The following is a 14,860-nucleotide window of genomic DNA, read 5'->3' as shown; positions in this document are numbered from 1 at the left end:
CCCACCGCCTGATTGCTGTTGGAGACATAAACTAAGAGTCCCGAAGAGAAGAGACTAGCAACAGGGAATCGGCTTGCAGGAGAACAGCAACACTAGAAAGCGACAAAGGGACTTGCTCAAATAGGATTGGCTGTCTTGGAGGCATATTCCTGGCCTCTTCTTCCATTACAAAACGACAGAGCTCCGTTCTCTTTGGTTGTTTATTTATTTATTTATTTTATCAGCTGAGTGCTTCAGCGCCCTTACTTACTGTTTTATCATTTTATACAGTGTAAAAGTTGTATGATTAGCGAGCCATTGCAAGTACCATAGGCATAGCAACAATCTCTATCCCCTGAAAAAGCGATGGATATGATGGGTATTGAAGCTGTGCCTTTTGCCACTGCGGTGGTTTTGGGTGGTATTTCGTTGGTGGTACTGATCTTCATCAGAAGATTTGTTTCTAACCGGAAAAGAAGTGTTGGAGGGCTTCCACCTGTTCCCGGTACTACCGGGATTTTCTTTTGGGGATTTCTTTTCTTTTCTTTTCTTTTCTTTTTGAATTTGTGTCGCATGTTAATCTATAGATGTTGATGTTGATGAATGGGTATTGGTTGATGGGGGTTGCAGATATCCCAGGGCTGCCGCTGATCGGGAATTTGCTGCAACTGAAAGAGAAGAAGCCACACAAGACTTTCGCAAGGTGGGCTGAGACTTATGGCCCAATCTTTTCCATCAGGACCGGAGCTTCTACTATGATCGTTCTGAATTCCTCCGAAGTTGCTAAAGAGGTTGGTTTCTCTCCCTCTTCCTCTCTCTCATAGGAAAAGAACTCTTTAATGTTGGGGTGCCGGTGCCACACTGCCCTTGCCCTTTGGGCGGTTTAGCCAAAAGTTTGGGGGTTGAAACGTCCCTATCTGTTCTATTATTGAGTTGGAATCTTAAAAGAGAAGGCTTTATTTCGTTCATTGACTCCTCCAAATGCTCCTGGGAGAGATAAAATTTACATCATTTTCTAACATTTCATGTGTCAGTATAGAGAGGCATTTTGGTGAGATCTCCATGAGGCTGACCTCAATTAACTTGTATTTGTCCAGTCCAAAATCAGAGATCGGGCCCCTTCTTAGATATACATCTTCCTAAAATTGACACCACTTGCCGGTTTGAAGTCAAGTGTTCATCGGATTTTAAGAGTATAAACCAAGAGAAAATCCACTATACTGTCATTTACTAAATTTTGTTTTGCTGCCATGGATGTTTTGTGTTGAGTTACTATTACCCAACTTACCTTTTCTTGAAGAGATCAATGAACCAGAAAGGATTTGCTTTGATCTTTCTTTTGTTTATTGCTTTGGTACTTCAATCAATCCAAGGTTCTTTTGGTCTTGGATTTAAATTTCAAGTTAAATAGGATTTCTAAAAGTAATTTTATTAAATACATCCACCTTTACGTCCTTTCATATCCACGTCCTTTTGTTCCCCTTTTTCAAATTAAGTGGGTGCAGGGAAAGAAAAGGTACCCACCAGGAATTCTTTCATGTACTTGCCATAATTTTTTGATACCCCTTTATCTCTTATGTTTTTTAAAAAGGATGAAAGTAAAATAGCATTTTGAAATGACTTTTTTATCCTTTCATTCTTTGAAAGAAAAAATGGAGGTTTATGCTGAGACTTACTCACTTTTACTTGGTCTGGAAACACAAAATTGAACTCCAGTTCCTTCCTCCATCCCCAGTTTTCTGAATCAACCTTGATTCAGCAACAATTATAGACCAAGCCACCATTGCATGGGAGAACTGGTTCTATTTAAACATTGCAGTATGGAGGGTCTGAATCCTGTGGTTGTTTCAGGCAATGGTGACCAGGTTCTCATCCATCTCAACAAGGAAGTTATCAAATGCCTTGAAGATCCTTACCTTCGATAAATGCATGGTTGCCACAAGTGACTACAATGACTTCCACAAGATGGTCAAAGGGTTTATACTCAGAAATGTTTTGGGAGCCCCCGCTCAGGTTGGCTGCTAATTTATCTTTTGGCATCGAGCATGTGTCTATGTGAACGTCTCTTTTGGCCTGTACATTAGAATTTTACAAGCATCTCTGTTAAATTTTCAGAAGCGACACCGATGCCACAGAGACACCTTGATTGAAAATATTTCGAAATACTTGCATGCCCATGTGAAGACCTCTCCTCTTGAACCAGTGGTTCTCAAAAAGACTTTCGAGTCTGAAATTTTCGGATTAGCGTTGAAACAAGTGAGTTTCTTTCCTCATTGTGAATAGGTGGCATCCCATACTTTTCACTTTTAGGTATGAACATATTAAAAAAGAAACAAAAAATTAAAGGATATTGAAAAAGTGGGTTGGAATTTCAGGCTTTGGGCAAGGACATTGAATCCATTTATGTGGAAGAGCTTGGCACCACTTTGTCAAGGGAGGAGATATTTGCGGTTTTGGTTGCTGATCCGATGGCAGGGGCCATTGAGGTGGACTGGAGAGATTTCTTCCCATATCTGAGTTGGATTCCTAATAAGAGCATGGAAATGAAAATCCAGAGAATGGATTTCCGCAGGGGAGCATTAATGAAGGCCCTTATCGGGGAGCAGAAGAAAAGGATTGGTTCAGGAGAGGTAATCTTTCTTGCCAAATCTTTTTACGGGTCTTATGGCCTAGTAGTTGTTCTAACTTGGCTGGGATTCAAAACAGGAGAAGAATTCCTACATCGATTTCTTATTAGCCGAAGCAACAACACTCACGGAGAAACAAATAGCCATGTTGATTTGGGAGACAATCATCGAGATATCAGATACTACTCTGGTCACATCTGAATGGGCCATGTATGAACTTGCTAAGGATCCAAACCGGCAGGTTGTTCAATTTTAAAATTTTCCATTTCTCCTTTGTTATTCAGTTTGCTGGTACCTGATTCTGATACCTTCTTATTATCTAACAGGAAATTTTATATCGGGAAATCCGCAAAGTTTGTGGCTCCAATAAGGTTACAGAGGAAAACTTGTCTAAGCTTCCGTACTTAAATTCTGTTTTCCATGAGACTCTTAGGAAGTACAGTCCAGCTCCCATAGTCCCTGTTCGGTATGCGCATGAAGATACCCAATTGGGGGGATACCATATTCCTGCTGGAAGTCAGGTAATTGATCAGTCTTTCCATAGTACGTACCATATTCTTTCTAGCTATTTTGACTATGACCAATGTTGTGCAGATCGCTATAAACATATATGGGTGCAACATGAACAAGAAACAATGGGAAAATCCTGAGGAGTGGAAGCCTGAAAGATTTCTGGATGAGAAATACGATCTAATGGATTTGCACAAGACGATGGCCTTTGGAGGAGGAAAGAGGGTGTGTGCAGGCGCTCTTCAGGCAATGCTAATAGCTTGCACATCAATTGGTAGGTTCGTGCAGGAGTTTGAGTGGAAACTGATGGGAGGGGAGGAAGAAAATGTGGATACTGTAGCACTCACCAGTCAGAAACTCCATCCCATGCAAGCGATCATAAAGGCAAGAGAGTGATGACAGAAATGAGATCCAGCATCCCACATGCCTCCTGTCCGTGCTCCTTGTGTAGACCTTTTGGCTACGGCATTTTTCATGGGCAATAACAGTAATAATGTATGTGGATTGTGGAGTTTGTGAACCATTTCTAGATATATCTGAATAAATTCATCTCAGGACATGTGGGTATTGCAGAGCATTTTCCAGACCTTTCCTTGTAGCCCCAAACTGGTTTTCCTAGACAGCTGAATAAGTGGGTGAAGAAAAAAATGCCCAAAATCAAATTCAATGTACAAATGTGAAAGCGAAGGTTTGAAATGGAGGGAGGGACGGGCCGCACATAGTAGGAAGTAAGTTGATTTTGAAACGCGCATTCCTAGGATAGAATTTGAAAAGATGGGTTGTGGTCGGCCATTGAAAATTTGGTCACCCTTAAACAGGTTGTTGGGGGGTGTTGCTGCCGCTTATGGCTCCAATTCTGTGCTACTCACGAATGGTCAAATCGACCCACTTGGTTGCGTCCACATTTTATTGTACCTCCACTGCATTGGATCCCAGTCACTAGTCAACGAATTTCGATTCGAATTTGCTTGTAATGGTGCTCTGGGTGGGATCACAATGGTTTGAAATTTCGGAGATTTGCCCAAATGCATAAGGGTGTGAATCAAGTGTAGGTCCGGAAGACACGTGGCAATGTACGTGAAACGGATGGAGAGTGGAGGAGGAAGAGGAAGGTGGGTTCCTTGTAGTCAGGCGAGATAGGAAAATCTGGTCGGGGCACTGTCGAAGAAGCTGAAAACGACACCTGTATATATCGTAGTGTATATAACACAAATAGAATTAAAAGAGAATCTGTAAGACTGGCGGCATCTGACCCCAACCCAACTGGGGTCGGCTAGGCTGATGGTGAAGCCGTCGCGCGTGCTGGGCAATAGCAGAAAGACCTAGCATTGACCGACGCGTGTCGACCACATGGCCAGTTTTGAAAAACTGAAACCCTCTCCACTTCCGTCTCTCCACAGTGGCTCAGGTCAGGTACAGTACTGAAGCGGAGGCCATGCATATGCACCCTTGGATGTTTCTGGGGATAATACAAATCAGATGTGAGTCAAATGGACGACAGTTTGAAACGTGATCGGACAGAGAGAGTGGAGAAGAAGACGCATACATAAATTTTGAATTTTTTATATGCCAAGAAGTAAGAATTTAGGAAGAAGAAAGAATATAAAAAAAGAAACCGAGAAATCCGGCGAGAGTAGGAGAGAGCTACTCATACCAATTATTGCTTCCCACGCTGCCCGACATCAATCATCTTGTCCCTTCTTACCTTCCTCCTTGCCTTATTATCCACTTACGCATGAATTGCATCGATCATAATCTAAGAAAATATGAGAGGATTAAAATTAAAGTCAATTCTTCGGATTGTGGGTATAATTTTGAACTTATTAGGGTGGACTATCACAAAGAAATTTCTTTTCTAATTATGATTGATCATTATAGTCGATGCCCAGAAAAATCCTGAATCTTATCCGTTGAGTGACAATAACTCACATGATGAACTGTTGTGTCAATGGGTGGGGGGGCGGGGGTGTTTGATAGCCGACACCACATAGGAATGCAACAGTGAAAGGTCAGTCCAAGTGGGCTGGAGCCCTATCAACCTCAACCTAGGCTCCTATGAACCCATCACTTCATGTCTACGTCCAATTAGTATTTTATAACCATATCAAAACTATCGTAGTTTTATCTAGTTGGGATTGAAATGGCATGTTCTTACTTCTTCCACTTCCATTTTGTCGATAAAAGGAGAAAAAACAATGCTTGATGGATTCAAGTGAAATTTTTATTTATTTTGTGTGGGGAGCAAACCAATTTGTCCTACCCCCAGAATCAACTACCTGCTTCACTTGCCTGATCTCAAATGAAGGGCTGCCACGTCACTGGACAAGATCCATTCGACACCATAATAGCAGATGCTGTTCTTTAATGAAACAGCAATCTTAAATGATAAACAAAGCCAAGTCTGGGCCTGAGCCGGCTTCAAACGTTGTACACGAGTAACGGAACCCAGAGTTTTTTTTTTAATTTTTTTTATTGGATGGGGTTAAAATTCTCAAACGTCCCAGCTTTTTCTCTCTCCATTCGCATATTTAGCGTCAGAAATTGTCTAATCTCTCTCTCTCTCTCAATAAAAACCCAAAACCCAATATCTACTTCCAAAACTTTTCCCCCTTCATTCTCTCATACATTCTTCTCTATATATATTTCTCTCCCAATCTTTGTCTCATTCCTCCATTGTGCTGAACCATTCCCCACCAAGAAGCCACATCTCTGAAAATGCCATCAGAGTCCGGGGAGAGGCGCGTTGCGAGACCCCAACAAGTGGGTGGGCATCCGCCGCAGTCTGAGCACCTTCCATGTCCCCGCTGCGACTCTACCAACACCAAGTTCTGCTACTACAACAACTACAACCTCTCTCAGCCTCGCCACTTCTGCAAATCCTGTCGCCGCTATTGGACCCAGGGAGGCACTCTCAGGAACATCCCCGTTGGCGGTGGTACTCGCAAGAACTCCAAGCGTTCTCGCACTGCTACTTCTTCCTCTTCATCTACCCTAGAAACGACGCCCGCCAACCCCATTTCCGTCTCGCCAGTCCTGAAAGCCGAAACGGAGACGCCACAACGGAATGGATTGAGTCTGAATGGGGATGTGTCTGGGGGTTTCACCTCACTGCTCAACTCTCAGGGACCTGGGTTCCTTGCGTTGAATGGGTTCAGCCTAGGGCTTGGACCAGGGTTCGATGAAATGGGGTTCGGACCTGCGAAAGGGGTTTGGTCTTATCCAGATGTCGGTGATGTTGTTCTTGGTGGCGATGGCACTGGCAGCGGCGGTGGTTCGGCGTCGTCTTCTATATGCAACACGTGGCAGCTAAGCGGCGGGGAAGTCGGATTCGTTGATGGAGATTGCTTTGCTTGGCCAGACCTCGCGATTTCCACGCCTGGACAAGGTTTGAAGTGAATGGCTTTTAGCATTTACTGGGAAAAGTTTCTCTCCCTCTTTTCCTTATGGTGGAATTTTAATTTCCTGGTTACACAATGAGTTTCAGCTGTCGTTTTCTATTTCTTTTTGGTTCCCGTTGCTTGGTGGTATAGATATTAGACTACAGATTACAGGGTAGATGACTCAGATGAGAGTGTACCTTGGATAATGTTACTTTCGATCCATGTTTAGGGTTTTGTTGCCTGTATGTTCTGTAAATGTTGAAGTCTCTGTTGAAAATATCGGTGCAAGAAACTTGAGAACAATACTCGGTGTTCGATTGATTTTCACAAACAAAGAAAAGAAGTTCTGGGAAGAAAACTTGGCAACAAAGTCTGGTGCTTGATTGGGTTCTACACAAAATATGTGGGGTTCGTACGCGTTTTCTCTGGATGCATGAAATTTCAGTTTCAAAGAATGTCTCAAATTTCCAGGGCGTGTTTTGGCCGCTACCAATAATAATCCAATAAATCCCACCAAATAATAATTGCCCTCTTGTTTGGAAATCCCTGGGAGGGCTCACCATTTCGCTAGGCCGACCCTTTGTTTGGCCCAATTTGAATTGTGAAATAGGAGCGCTACCAAACATGACCTGAGCTTCTACGGAGGCTGCTGCCCTAGTACCGCTTTGATCATAGGTAGCAAATGAATAGCAAGAAGCCTTGAATGGCGCAGCCCCCTAAGCTATGAGGGTCGCCCATGGTCAAATCGACGCTGACATATCAACGACATGGCACCGACCATGGGACCCACTTAATAGATCATCTTCTTCAATACGCTTCTTTGGCTGCATTGAACGCGAACCCAATCCCTTTTTATCCGCATGGCCTGGATCAATTTTACTTGAAAACGCCACTCATTTACAATGATGGTGTTGGTCAATTTTGCTTCAGAATCATTTTCCCTTGTGCTTTTCTTGAGTGGGCAGCCGAAGGCCAATACAGCAAATTAACCTAAGCTTGCTTATTTGCATTCATTTCATGTTAAGAGTTGCATCCAATATGTAACGCGTTGTGCCAACTTTAAATGGAAGATACACATTGTCAGGTGGATTCATGATGGCTGCAGCGAGAGTTGTGAGCCCCACTTACCCACCCACCCAACAGCACGCACACGCACACGCACTTATCTTTTATGTTTGAATCCTGAGTCGGCTGTGACGCTGACTGGATTTAGCGTGCATGGAGATGGAGCCAATGCCTCTCTTTCTAGGAAGCATCCTCCCTCTCTGTTGCTGCCCCCCATTTACTGTTGTACTTGTTTGGGAAAATGAGCAGTTGAAGTCTCTCTTTCTCTCGAATCTCATGAATTTTGCAATTTCCTGGCTCAAACAGGAATCTTCACCCTCACCATTTTCGCTGCCTTGAAACTTCCTCTGGGGTGGTGGGTGACTAACCAGGCCCATCCCCGTTAAAGAAGTTGAAACTTTGCCCCATCTAGCGGTTTAAGATTTGAATGGACCAGCGTGAGAGTGATTGTTTGATTACTTAGTAGGAGTTGTCATTTTTTGCTTACTTATGCTTTCTATACTCGATGACGTAGGTAACACTCTCAGGAGGATCATAAATTCATGGAAGTTGTTTATTCATTTTCCTTTTCTCTTAAAAACTAGGGTCATCGCCATTTATTTCCTTAATGCAGCAATGGTCCTTTCACGGCAGGGCTAGGTAGCAGGGGTACAAACATTAGTACAATGATGAAATAGACACATGGTGCAGTAAAGCACTGCAAATAAGGCTTTGTTCAAATCATTATAACATCTACCAAGTTCATTACTAAATACAACGGATACCTACCTTGAGCCATTGTCAACTCCTACTCACTCAGCATAGTTGTATACTCAAGGGGTTTTGAGCCAAAAGGGAAAACAAATATCAGCAACTTGGTAATAATTCATTTAGGCAAGTTTGAAACTTATGTCCACTAGCTTTAGTGAACTTACCTGCATGTGAAGGTCATTGGTTTTATCCTGGGTTCATTTTAAACTGAGGGAAGGAGACATTACAAATTTTCTTTACAATCTAACCATTTTTTTTTTCGAAACTTAATAATAAGCGAGCAAATCAACTCAAGAGAGAAACCAAACTGTTTGACAAAGAGGAAAATTACATAAATTCTTGAAGTAGAACTCAATAAAAAGCTATGTGCCATAAGTAACAGATGCATACATTAAGGGTTGAGTTTGCAGCCACAACTGGAACAACAAATATGATATAAGTCCTACAGAATAAAGTCTATAGAATGCAGAAGCCTCTTATGGCTATTCTTGATTATCTGATCTTAGCTGGGCTTAAAGAATTTCAGCTTAAGTCCACTGTTCACCATACTCCACACACCTCCAATGGAAAAGGCCAAGCTAAAAGCAATCCCCAACCACCCCAGGATCCAGTTGAAGTACCAATTGAAGCTGAACTTCGTAGGTTTTTTTATAAGAACCCACATGAAGCAAGGGTATGCAAATGTGACTGGAAGAGTAAGTCCTCCTAACAGACCAGCAAGACTAGAGAGGAAAGGCAGTGCCACACCAATGAAGAAGGAGATGAACCCATAGAAAACCCGGAAACCAGATCGGACCCAGATTGAGCAAGGGCGATTGGTTCGGCTGGTGTAGCCCGCTTCAAAACTGTCAAAAACAGGCATCGAGTATATTTGGAAACTACTCAAGCAGTTGAACACAACCAGAAGGAAGGTCATTGCAAGAAGTCCTCTTGGAATATCGTGACTGTGAAATCCATACAAGGCATTGAGAATTCCTCCCGATGGCATCTATAATAAGACAAGAAACTGATTACTAAATCCGTCATCCACAGACATGCAAGATTAAATAATATACTTCAAATACAATTCACAAGACCATCAGAACCAGCAGTTAATGAGTACAGATATTTTGTTTGACTACATGTACCATAAACTAGAAGAAAGACCAACTACCACGTGAGATTCTTTGATTCATTTCTACCACCTTCTCAAAATTGCATTAATGTGTCTTTTTTGTTTGAGATAGCATACGGGTTGCGTATAGAAAATTAATAATGTCATATAATAATAGTTGCCAACTACCTCAACAAAAGAGGAAGGAGAACTACCTTAAATAAGGAATGCTTGAAGACATGCTGTTTTCACCATTTGAGCAAAAGAAATCTCAAATGAGGCTAGTATAGAAGTTTGGGAATTACTTCTCTAATATTTTTTTTTCTTTCTTTTTCTTGAAAGAAGAAAAATGATTAAAACCAAGAGACTGAAAGTTGGTGTGAAAGATTTACAAATCTAGATTTTCAAGCGCAAGAAAAAATTAAGAATGAGAACATGAATAAGAATAGAAAAGATTATAACATAAGACAACTGTGGTTCACCCCCGGCATGAAGAAAATCAGGCCTCTATATTTTTCCTGGGGAAAAAACTTCACCAGTTAAAGGAAAATTCCTAGAAACATAGGGTACACATGAAATGTTCTGAAAGAGAGTAAAACCCCAACCCAGATATAATCAACAGTTGTGGCCCCTTCTCACTGACCATATTGCAAGGACTGAAATACATGTAGATCTAATTCTTACCATACGGTAATTTGCACATAATGAAGACAGAAAAACATCAGAAAATCTAACAAGTTCACTTGATTTCTTGAAAGTTGTGCCCTTTTCGATAACTATCAATTCATAGCTTTTTTGTTCTGCTTTTAGATTTATTATTTGTGTTGTAAATTTCTTCCCTTAAAAATATTCCTATTTCATTATGTGCATACGTACTGAACAGAATAAAGAAGGCTTCTGCTGGCAGACTTACAAGGTTTCCATAAGCCCAAAAACCTCCAATGGCGACAGGAAATATGCACATGGCAATCAACACATAGGCAACTTTAGCCCCCCTCCACATAGGAACATGAGCAGGGTGCTTAAAGGTTGACGGCATTGTTGCCTGAAAGAAATCAAATGAAATTCCCTTTAGTGACTAACCTGACACCTTCAATAATAAATACTTTGGAGGTTTCTTAAGAGAGAGGAAGAGAGAATCTAACAATTTAGAACTCAAAGAGAACGTACCTGGATCTCCATGGCTAAATTGTGACCTCTGAATGCAAAGGCCACAATTCCAAGGGCGTTCATGACTGAGAAGACGGAAGCAGAAAAAGACGGAGATGAAAGGGGTTGGTAGGAGATTGGGGGTGGTCTTTGTTGGCTTACAGAGAGTACCCACACCATAGTAGAATAAGTGATGGCTGTCACTGCCCCTATGAGAGAGAGTCCTGCAATTGAGTTGAGGTTTGGCAGCTGGGATAAAACAATGCATAGAGATGTGAACACCAGATACCACTCTACTGTTGTTAGAGGGTTTGATGTACAGAGTGGGCCACAAACTATCTGGAAGAATAGTTTCATGGTTTCCCCTCCTATGAGAATCAGAGCTGTTGCAGTTCCTGCTGACAAATAAACAGTTGGGAAGAGAGCAAGCCAAACGCCCAATCTTTCTCCTGAAAATAAATAAATAAATAAAGTATTAGATCAGAAGCCAAAATCTTAAGAGACCTTCCTCGAGTCCTATGTCCCCGAAATCAAAAGCATCAGCTATGTTAATATTATATGTCAAACTTTTGTAGGCAATGCTCAAAATACAAAGACCAGATATCAGAGACTTGACAAATCCTCATCAGTTTAAGTCCTTATTTCTTGAAGCTTTATGAAAAGGACAAATTGAGAGAAATAGTGAAATAGACACTAAGTATAGCCGATCAATAGAATCCTTTATACAATGGTTTTAAGTATTAGGTGGTATGAGCGAAATAATTCATATGGCAAATGACAAATAAATTTTTCTAGACCATTCACCTTTTCTTTACTTGCCCATGAATGTCCACTCCATATGATTTCGATTATTGAAGAAGTGTAATAAATATAATAGTTAAAATTATCCATGCAATCAATATCAATAAAATTAGAGAATGTTGGACTGGTTTAACAAACCGTACAAAACCCAGCATATTTTCCCATGCAAGTGATCTATGATGCATATACAGCATGGAATTTGTCAATTGAAAGTTGGGGTCTAGAATGCAGTCTCACCAAATGCTGCTTGTGCAAGTTCCACATATCTATTGTACCTCTTCCCTGGAACTGCTTCATGTAGTTGAACTAGAATCCACAATGTATAAAGTTGCCAAAAGTAGGCTATGGTTAAGGAAAGTATTCCCCAACTCCTGCATTTTCATTTAAAAAAATAATTAGTGAAGGCAAGCTAAGTTCATCAAACTAATTTTCCTTCACATTTTTATCTTGGCCCAATGCATTTTTTGTCCTGGATATATAATTGGTAGAAAGTGCTTGTCATAATATAAAGGCAAGCTTTCCTCAATTCCTTTTATCGTTGTCTGTTTCTGATTTTTTGTCCTAATGTAAATGAAGTTTTAAGCACCTTTAAGAAGTATGGATATGAGTAGAAGTTTGAAACTAATGTGATTCATCAGTGCGGAATTGAGCCAGTAACCATTCGTGATTACATGAAGGATAGTCCTTTCAAATGTAATAAACAGCATAAGGTTTGTCTTATAATAATTTAAAGGTAAGCAACTATAAAACAAGTACAGTGTCACTAAAAACAAACACAAGTGGCAAAATTCAGTGACAAGGATGACGAAATGTGACAAAAGCCACAGAAGGCACCACATTGTAACATGGAAGGAACAAAAAACCAAATATGGATAGAGAGCATCTTGGATGGGCCTGTTACTGAACGCATTTGGCATGGGTGTCAACCAATTCAAACTCAATTTGTGTTGAAACTTTAGACCAATAGTCCTGCCCCATACAGCCAATGAGAACTTCCCCAGCCAACTTTTATTTGCAATTTTTTGGCAACTACAGCTGACTTATCCGCATTATGGAGGAATCTACTACAGATTATGATAAAGCTGCAACAATCTTTTCCAGGGAAGCCCTACACTCTCATGAATCAAATGAAAAATCCAGCCTCCAGTGAAAACAAGGAGGCCCCATCTGGAACAGAGTTATGACCCATTAACAGAGAACTTAATAATGAAGTGGTTAATTTTTCAATTGGGTTCCAACCAGATGTTTCTAGTGCATGCTGCCATATGTGTAGCTGTAGCCCCATTCATAAGTGTCATTTTCATGAAGTTACCTAACTGAAGTTTATTACTATTAATCAGCATTCGAAATCGGGTTATATGCTTCATCCACATTTGTAAAATACTTTCATAGTACCCCACCAGATTTGTTCAAACCACTAATCTAGTTGAGTATACATCATGGCGTCCAATGTGACATGAAGCACCTGGGTTCTTGCCAGGGCTGAGAATCCCAACAGAAATGCAGAAATAACTTATATATCAAGTATTTGTTAAAGTCTTGCCACATTCACTCCATGACAGGAGACCAGCATTTGGTACATAAACATAAAAGTTTGAATGGAGTAAAATTGGAGTGGAAATAGACCCACCCACGTGAATGGGAAAGGCAAAGCAACCCAGAAAACAATCAAGTATAAGGGGCCCTCTGGTCATAAATCTCTGAAGGAAAGAAAACAAAATTATAAGTGGCCCCAGTATGGGTGGTAATGGCATATCTATGGACCAAATGAAAGTTGTGGGAAAGGTAAAAGATGAAAGGATTGAAATGACTTGCCTCCAGGATGTTTCTTTCTTCCATTCAAATAAACTCTATGAGGAGATTTAAAGATGGAGAACAGAATTAGCTCATGGCCCCACAAACCCCCAGAGGATAATTTAGCCGGTCGTGACCGACATGCGGGGGCAGGCATAGAGGGAGAGGGATATAGATGATTCCCAAAAAAAATCATAGTTCTAGAGACCAACGTTCAATTATAGAATCTAGGATCAGTAAATATTTTTAAAATGAGAAAATAAAAAAGATAAAATACAGGACAAAAACTAGATAAAGAAAAGACTCCGTAATACATATTCAGTAATAGTAGGTCTTGTAAGGCCATTTCAGTAACTGGTACTTAATTCCAAATGTAGCTCCAGGAGGAATTTCTATTAGTAAATTTACACCATGACTAAAGCAAAATATGAGTATCCATCGTCCTTTTTAATCTCAAACGTTTACTTTACTTTTCATCGCCAAGAAAACTAGGGGAAGGATAGCAAACCAAAACTTTTGCTTTCCGCTTTTTCTATGTCAACAGACCTAGAGATAGGAGAAACTCAATTTGATTAGGACCAACATTTGTGTTAGACTAAGCTCAGTTGCGATTCAGCTTCCTTGAATCTAGATAATGAACAAAAAGAGTTTCAAGATTCGATTCTGAGTTCACTTTGTTTTTACCTACATTTTCTGAGGATCCGAACCAGCTTAAGCACCCAAAAAATTGACTGAGTTAGAAGAGAAATCAAATAATAAACCGCGCAATGAAGCTAAGAAAAATATAGGATGGAGCAGTGGTAGAAATCATACCAGCCTAGAAAAGCGAAAGCAACAGGCAAAACGAGGGCCTGAAAGCCAACCCCAGCATTGAGGTTATGAAACGCAGCGTAATGAGCGTTCCCATTGCGAGACTCAGTAATAGGAAGCCATGCATCTTGTGGGTTGAGTTTGGTGAGATGACCCACCTCCTCCAAGTAGCCCTTCATGTTTATCAGCACCCTCTTCATCGGCGTCCCTATTGGGCTCAGAAACCGGGGCGATATAAAGGACGTGGGCGTCCACGCCTTGGAAGCCGGCCTCGGCGACCTCTGCCCCGAGGGCGTCAGTATCTCCGGCGTCGAGACACGTGGAGTAGCCGGAATGGAAATGAGCTCCGTCTCTGGCCTCTCCTCCATTGCTCACTGCAGCTGATGCAAATATCTTGGAGTTTTTGTTTTAGTCTCAGTGTCTGGGACTCACTCACTGTCTATGACTCAAAAGAGAAGGGATACGAGAAGAAACAATAATGGAGACACCTCTCTCTTGTTTCTCACTCTTTCTCTTCTCTCTTTTTCTTTCTGCCTTCAGTCTGTCGGGGTCAGTCAATATCAGTGCCTGAATGGGAGAGCTCCACCCATACTAATCATCCACCCTTGGTTGGTCTAAAGTGGACCCACTGAGCGTTTGACGGTGTTGATGGGCCGGTGGTTTGAAGGCAACACTATCGTTGAATGAAACCTCCAATCAGACACGAAGTGGACTGCTCTGATTTTGATTGATGTGGCAAAAAAGTAAGAGGCTCAAGAGGGGTAGCGATCGTCTGTGGAGGGGAGTACAGTTGATTCCACGATGGCGTGGACTGGGCCCCTGAATCAAAGAGTCGATCCATCATGATTATTCCCTTTGGTGGGACCATTCTGAAGCTGGAAACATCAATATACGACGTTGGC

General features: G+C 41.3%; 3 protein-coding genes across 4 annotated transcripts; 2 read left to right on the top strand and 1 right to left on the bottom strand.

Moving 5' to 3' along the window:
• The first annotated feature begins 232 nt into the window (after window positions 1-232).
• LOC117907815 (ent-kaurene oxidase, chloroplastic) lies at window positions 233-3,693 on the top strand. The gene is made up of 8 exons (XM_034821473.1): window positions 233-484; window positions 610-770; window positions 1,831-1,992; window positions 2,095-2,235; window positions 2,355-2,609; window positions 2,686-2,847; window positions 2,933-3,127; window positions 3,201-3,693. The coding sequence occupies exons 1-8, from the start codon at window positions 346-348 to the stop codon at window positions 3,510-3,512; spliced, it is 1,527 nt and encodes a 508-aa protein (XP_034677364.1). The 5' UTR covers window positions 233-345; the 3' UTR covers window positions 3,513-3,693.
• Window positions 3,694-5,585: 1,892 nt separating this feature from the next.
• Window positions 5,586-6,866, top strand: LOC117905936 (dof zinc finger protein DOF3.4-like). Its single transcript, XM_034818820.1, has one exon. It carries the CDS (start codon window positions 5,832-5,834, stop codon window positions 6,510-6,512), a length of 681 nt encoding a protein of 226 aa, XP_034674711.1. The 5' UTR covers window positions 5,586-5,831; the 3' UTR covers window positions 6,513-6,866.
• A 1,711-nt stretch (window positions 6,867-8,577) lies between these two features.
• On the bottom strand, window positions 8,578-14,525 carry LOC117907706 (lysine histidine transporter-like 8). Of its 2 annotated transcripts, XM_034821346.1 has the most exons (5): window positions 13,962-14,517; window positions 11,592-11,725; window positions 10,575-11,002; window positions 10,318-10,449; window positions 8,578-9,299 (listed from the first exon to the last, which is right to left on the bottom strand). In XM_034821346.1, exons 1-5 carry the CDS (start codon window positions 14,324-14,326, stop codon window positions 8,814-8,816), a joined length of 1,545 nt encoding a protein of 514 aa, XP_034677237.1. In that variant the 5' UTR covers window positions 14,327-14,517; the 3' UTR covers window positions 8,578-8,813. The 2 variants fall into 2 exon arrangements, with proteins under 2 accessions (XP_034677237.1, XP_034677238.1); XM_034821347.1 differs by lacking the exon at window positions 10,318-10,449 and having other exon boundaries at window positions 13,962-14,525.
• Between the last annotated feature and the right edge of the window lie 335 nt (window positions 14,526-14,860).

This window comes from Vitis riparia, chromosome 18 (genome assembly GCF_004353265.1).
Source record: "Vitis riparia cultivar Riparia Gloire de Montpellier isolate 1030 chromosome 18, EGFV_Vit.rip_1.0, whole genome shotgun sequence".
Taxonomy (NCBI): Eukaryota; Viridiplantae; Streptophyta; class Magnoliopsida; order Vitales; family Vitaceae; genus Vitis; species Vitis riparia.
This window is presented reverse-complemented; position numbering and strand designations above follow the sequence as displayed.

Coding starts and splice junctions, on each gene's coding strand:
- LOC117907815 (XM_034821473.1), top strand. CDS start 346: ATGGATATGATGGGTATTGAAGCTGTGCCTTTTGCCACTGCGGTGGTT. Junction 485..609: donor AGGGCTTCCACCTGTTCCCG/GTACTACCGGGA, acceptor TGGGGGTTGCAG/ATATCCCAGGGCTGCCGCTG. Junction 2,848..2,932: donor CTAAGGATCCAAACCGGCAG/GTTGTTCAATTT, acceptor ATTATCTAACAG/GAAATTTTATATCGGGAAAT.
- LOC117907706 (XM_034821346.1), bottom strand. CDS start 14,326: ATGGAGGAGAGGCCAGAGACGGAGCTCATTTCCATTCCGGCTACTCCA. Junction 11,003..11,591: donor ACTTGCACAAGCAGCATTTG/GTGAGACTGCAT, acceptor ATTTATTTTCAG/GAGAAAGATTGGGCGTTTGG. Junction 10,450..10,574: donor ATTTAGCCATGGAGATCCAG/GTACGTTCTCTT, acceptor GATTTCTTTCAG/GCAACAATGCCGTCAACCTT.
- LOC117905936 (XM_034818820.1), top strand. CDS start 5,832: ATGCCATCAGAGTCCGGGGAGAGGCGCGTTGCGAGACCCCAACAAGTG.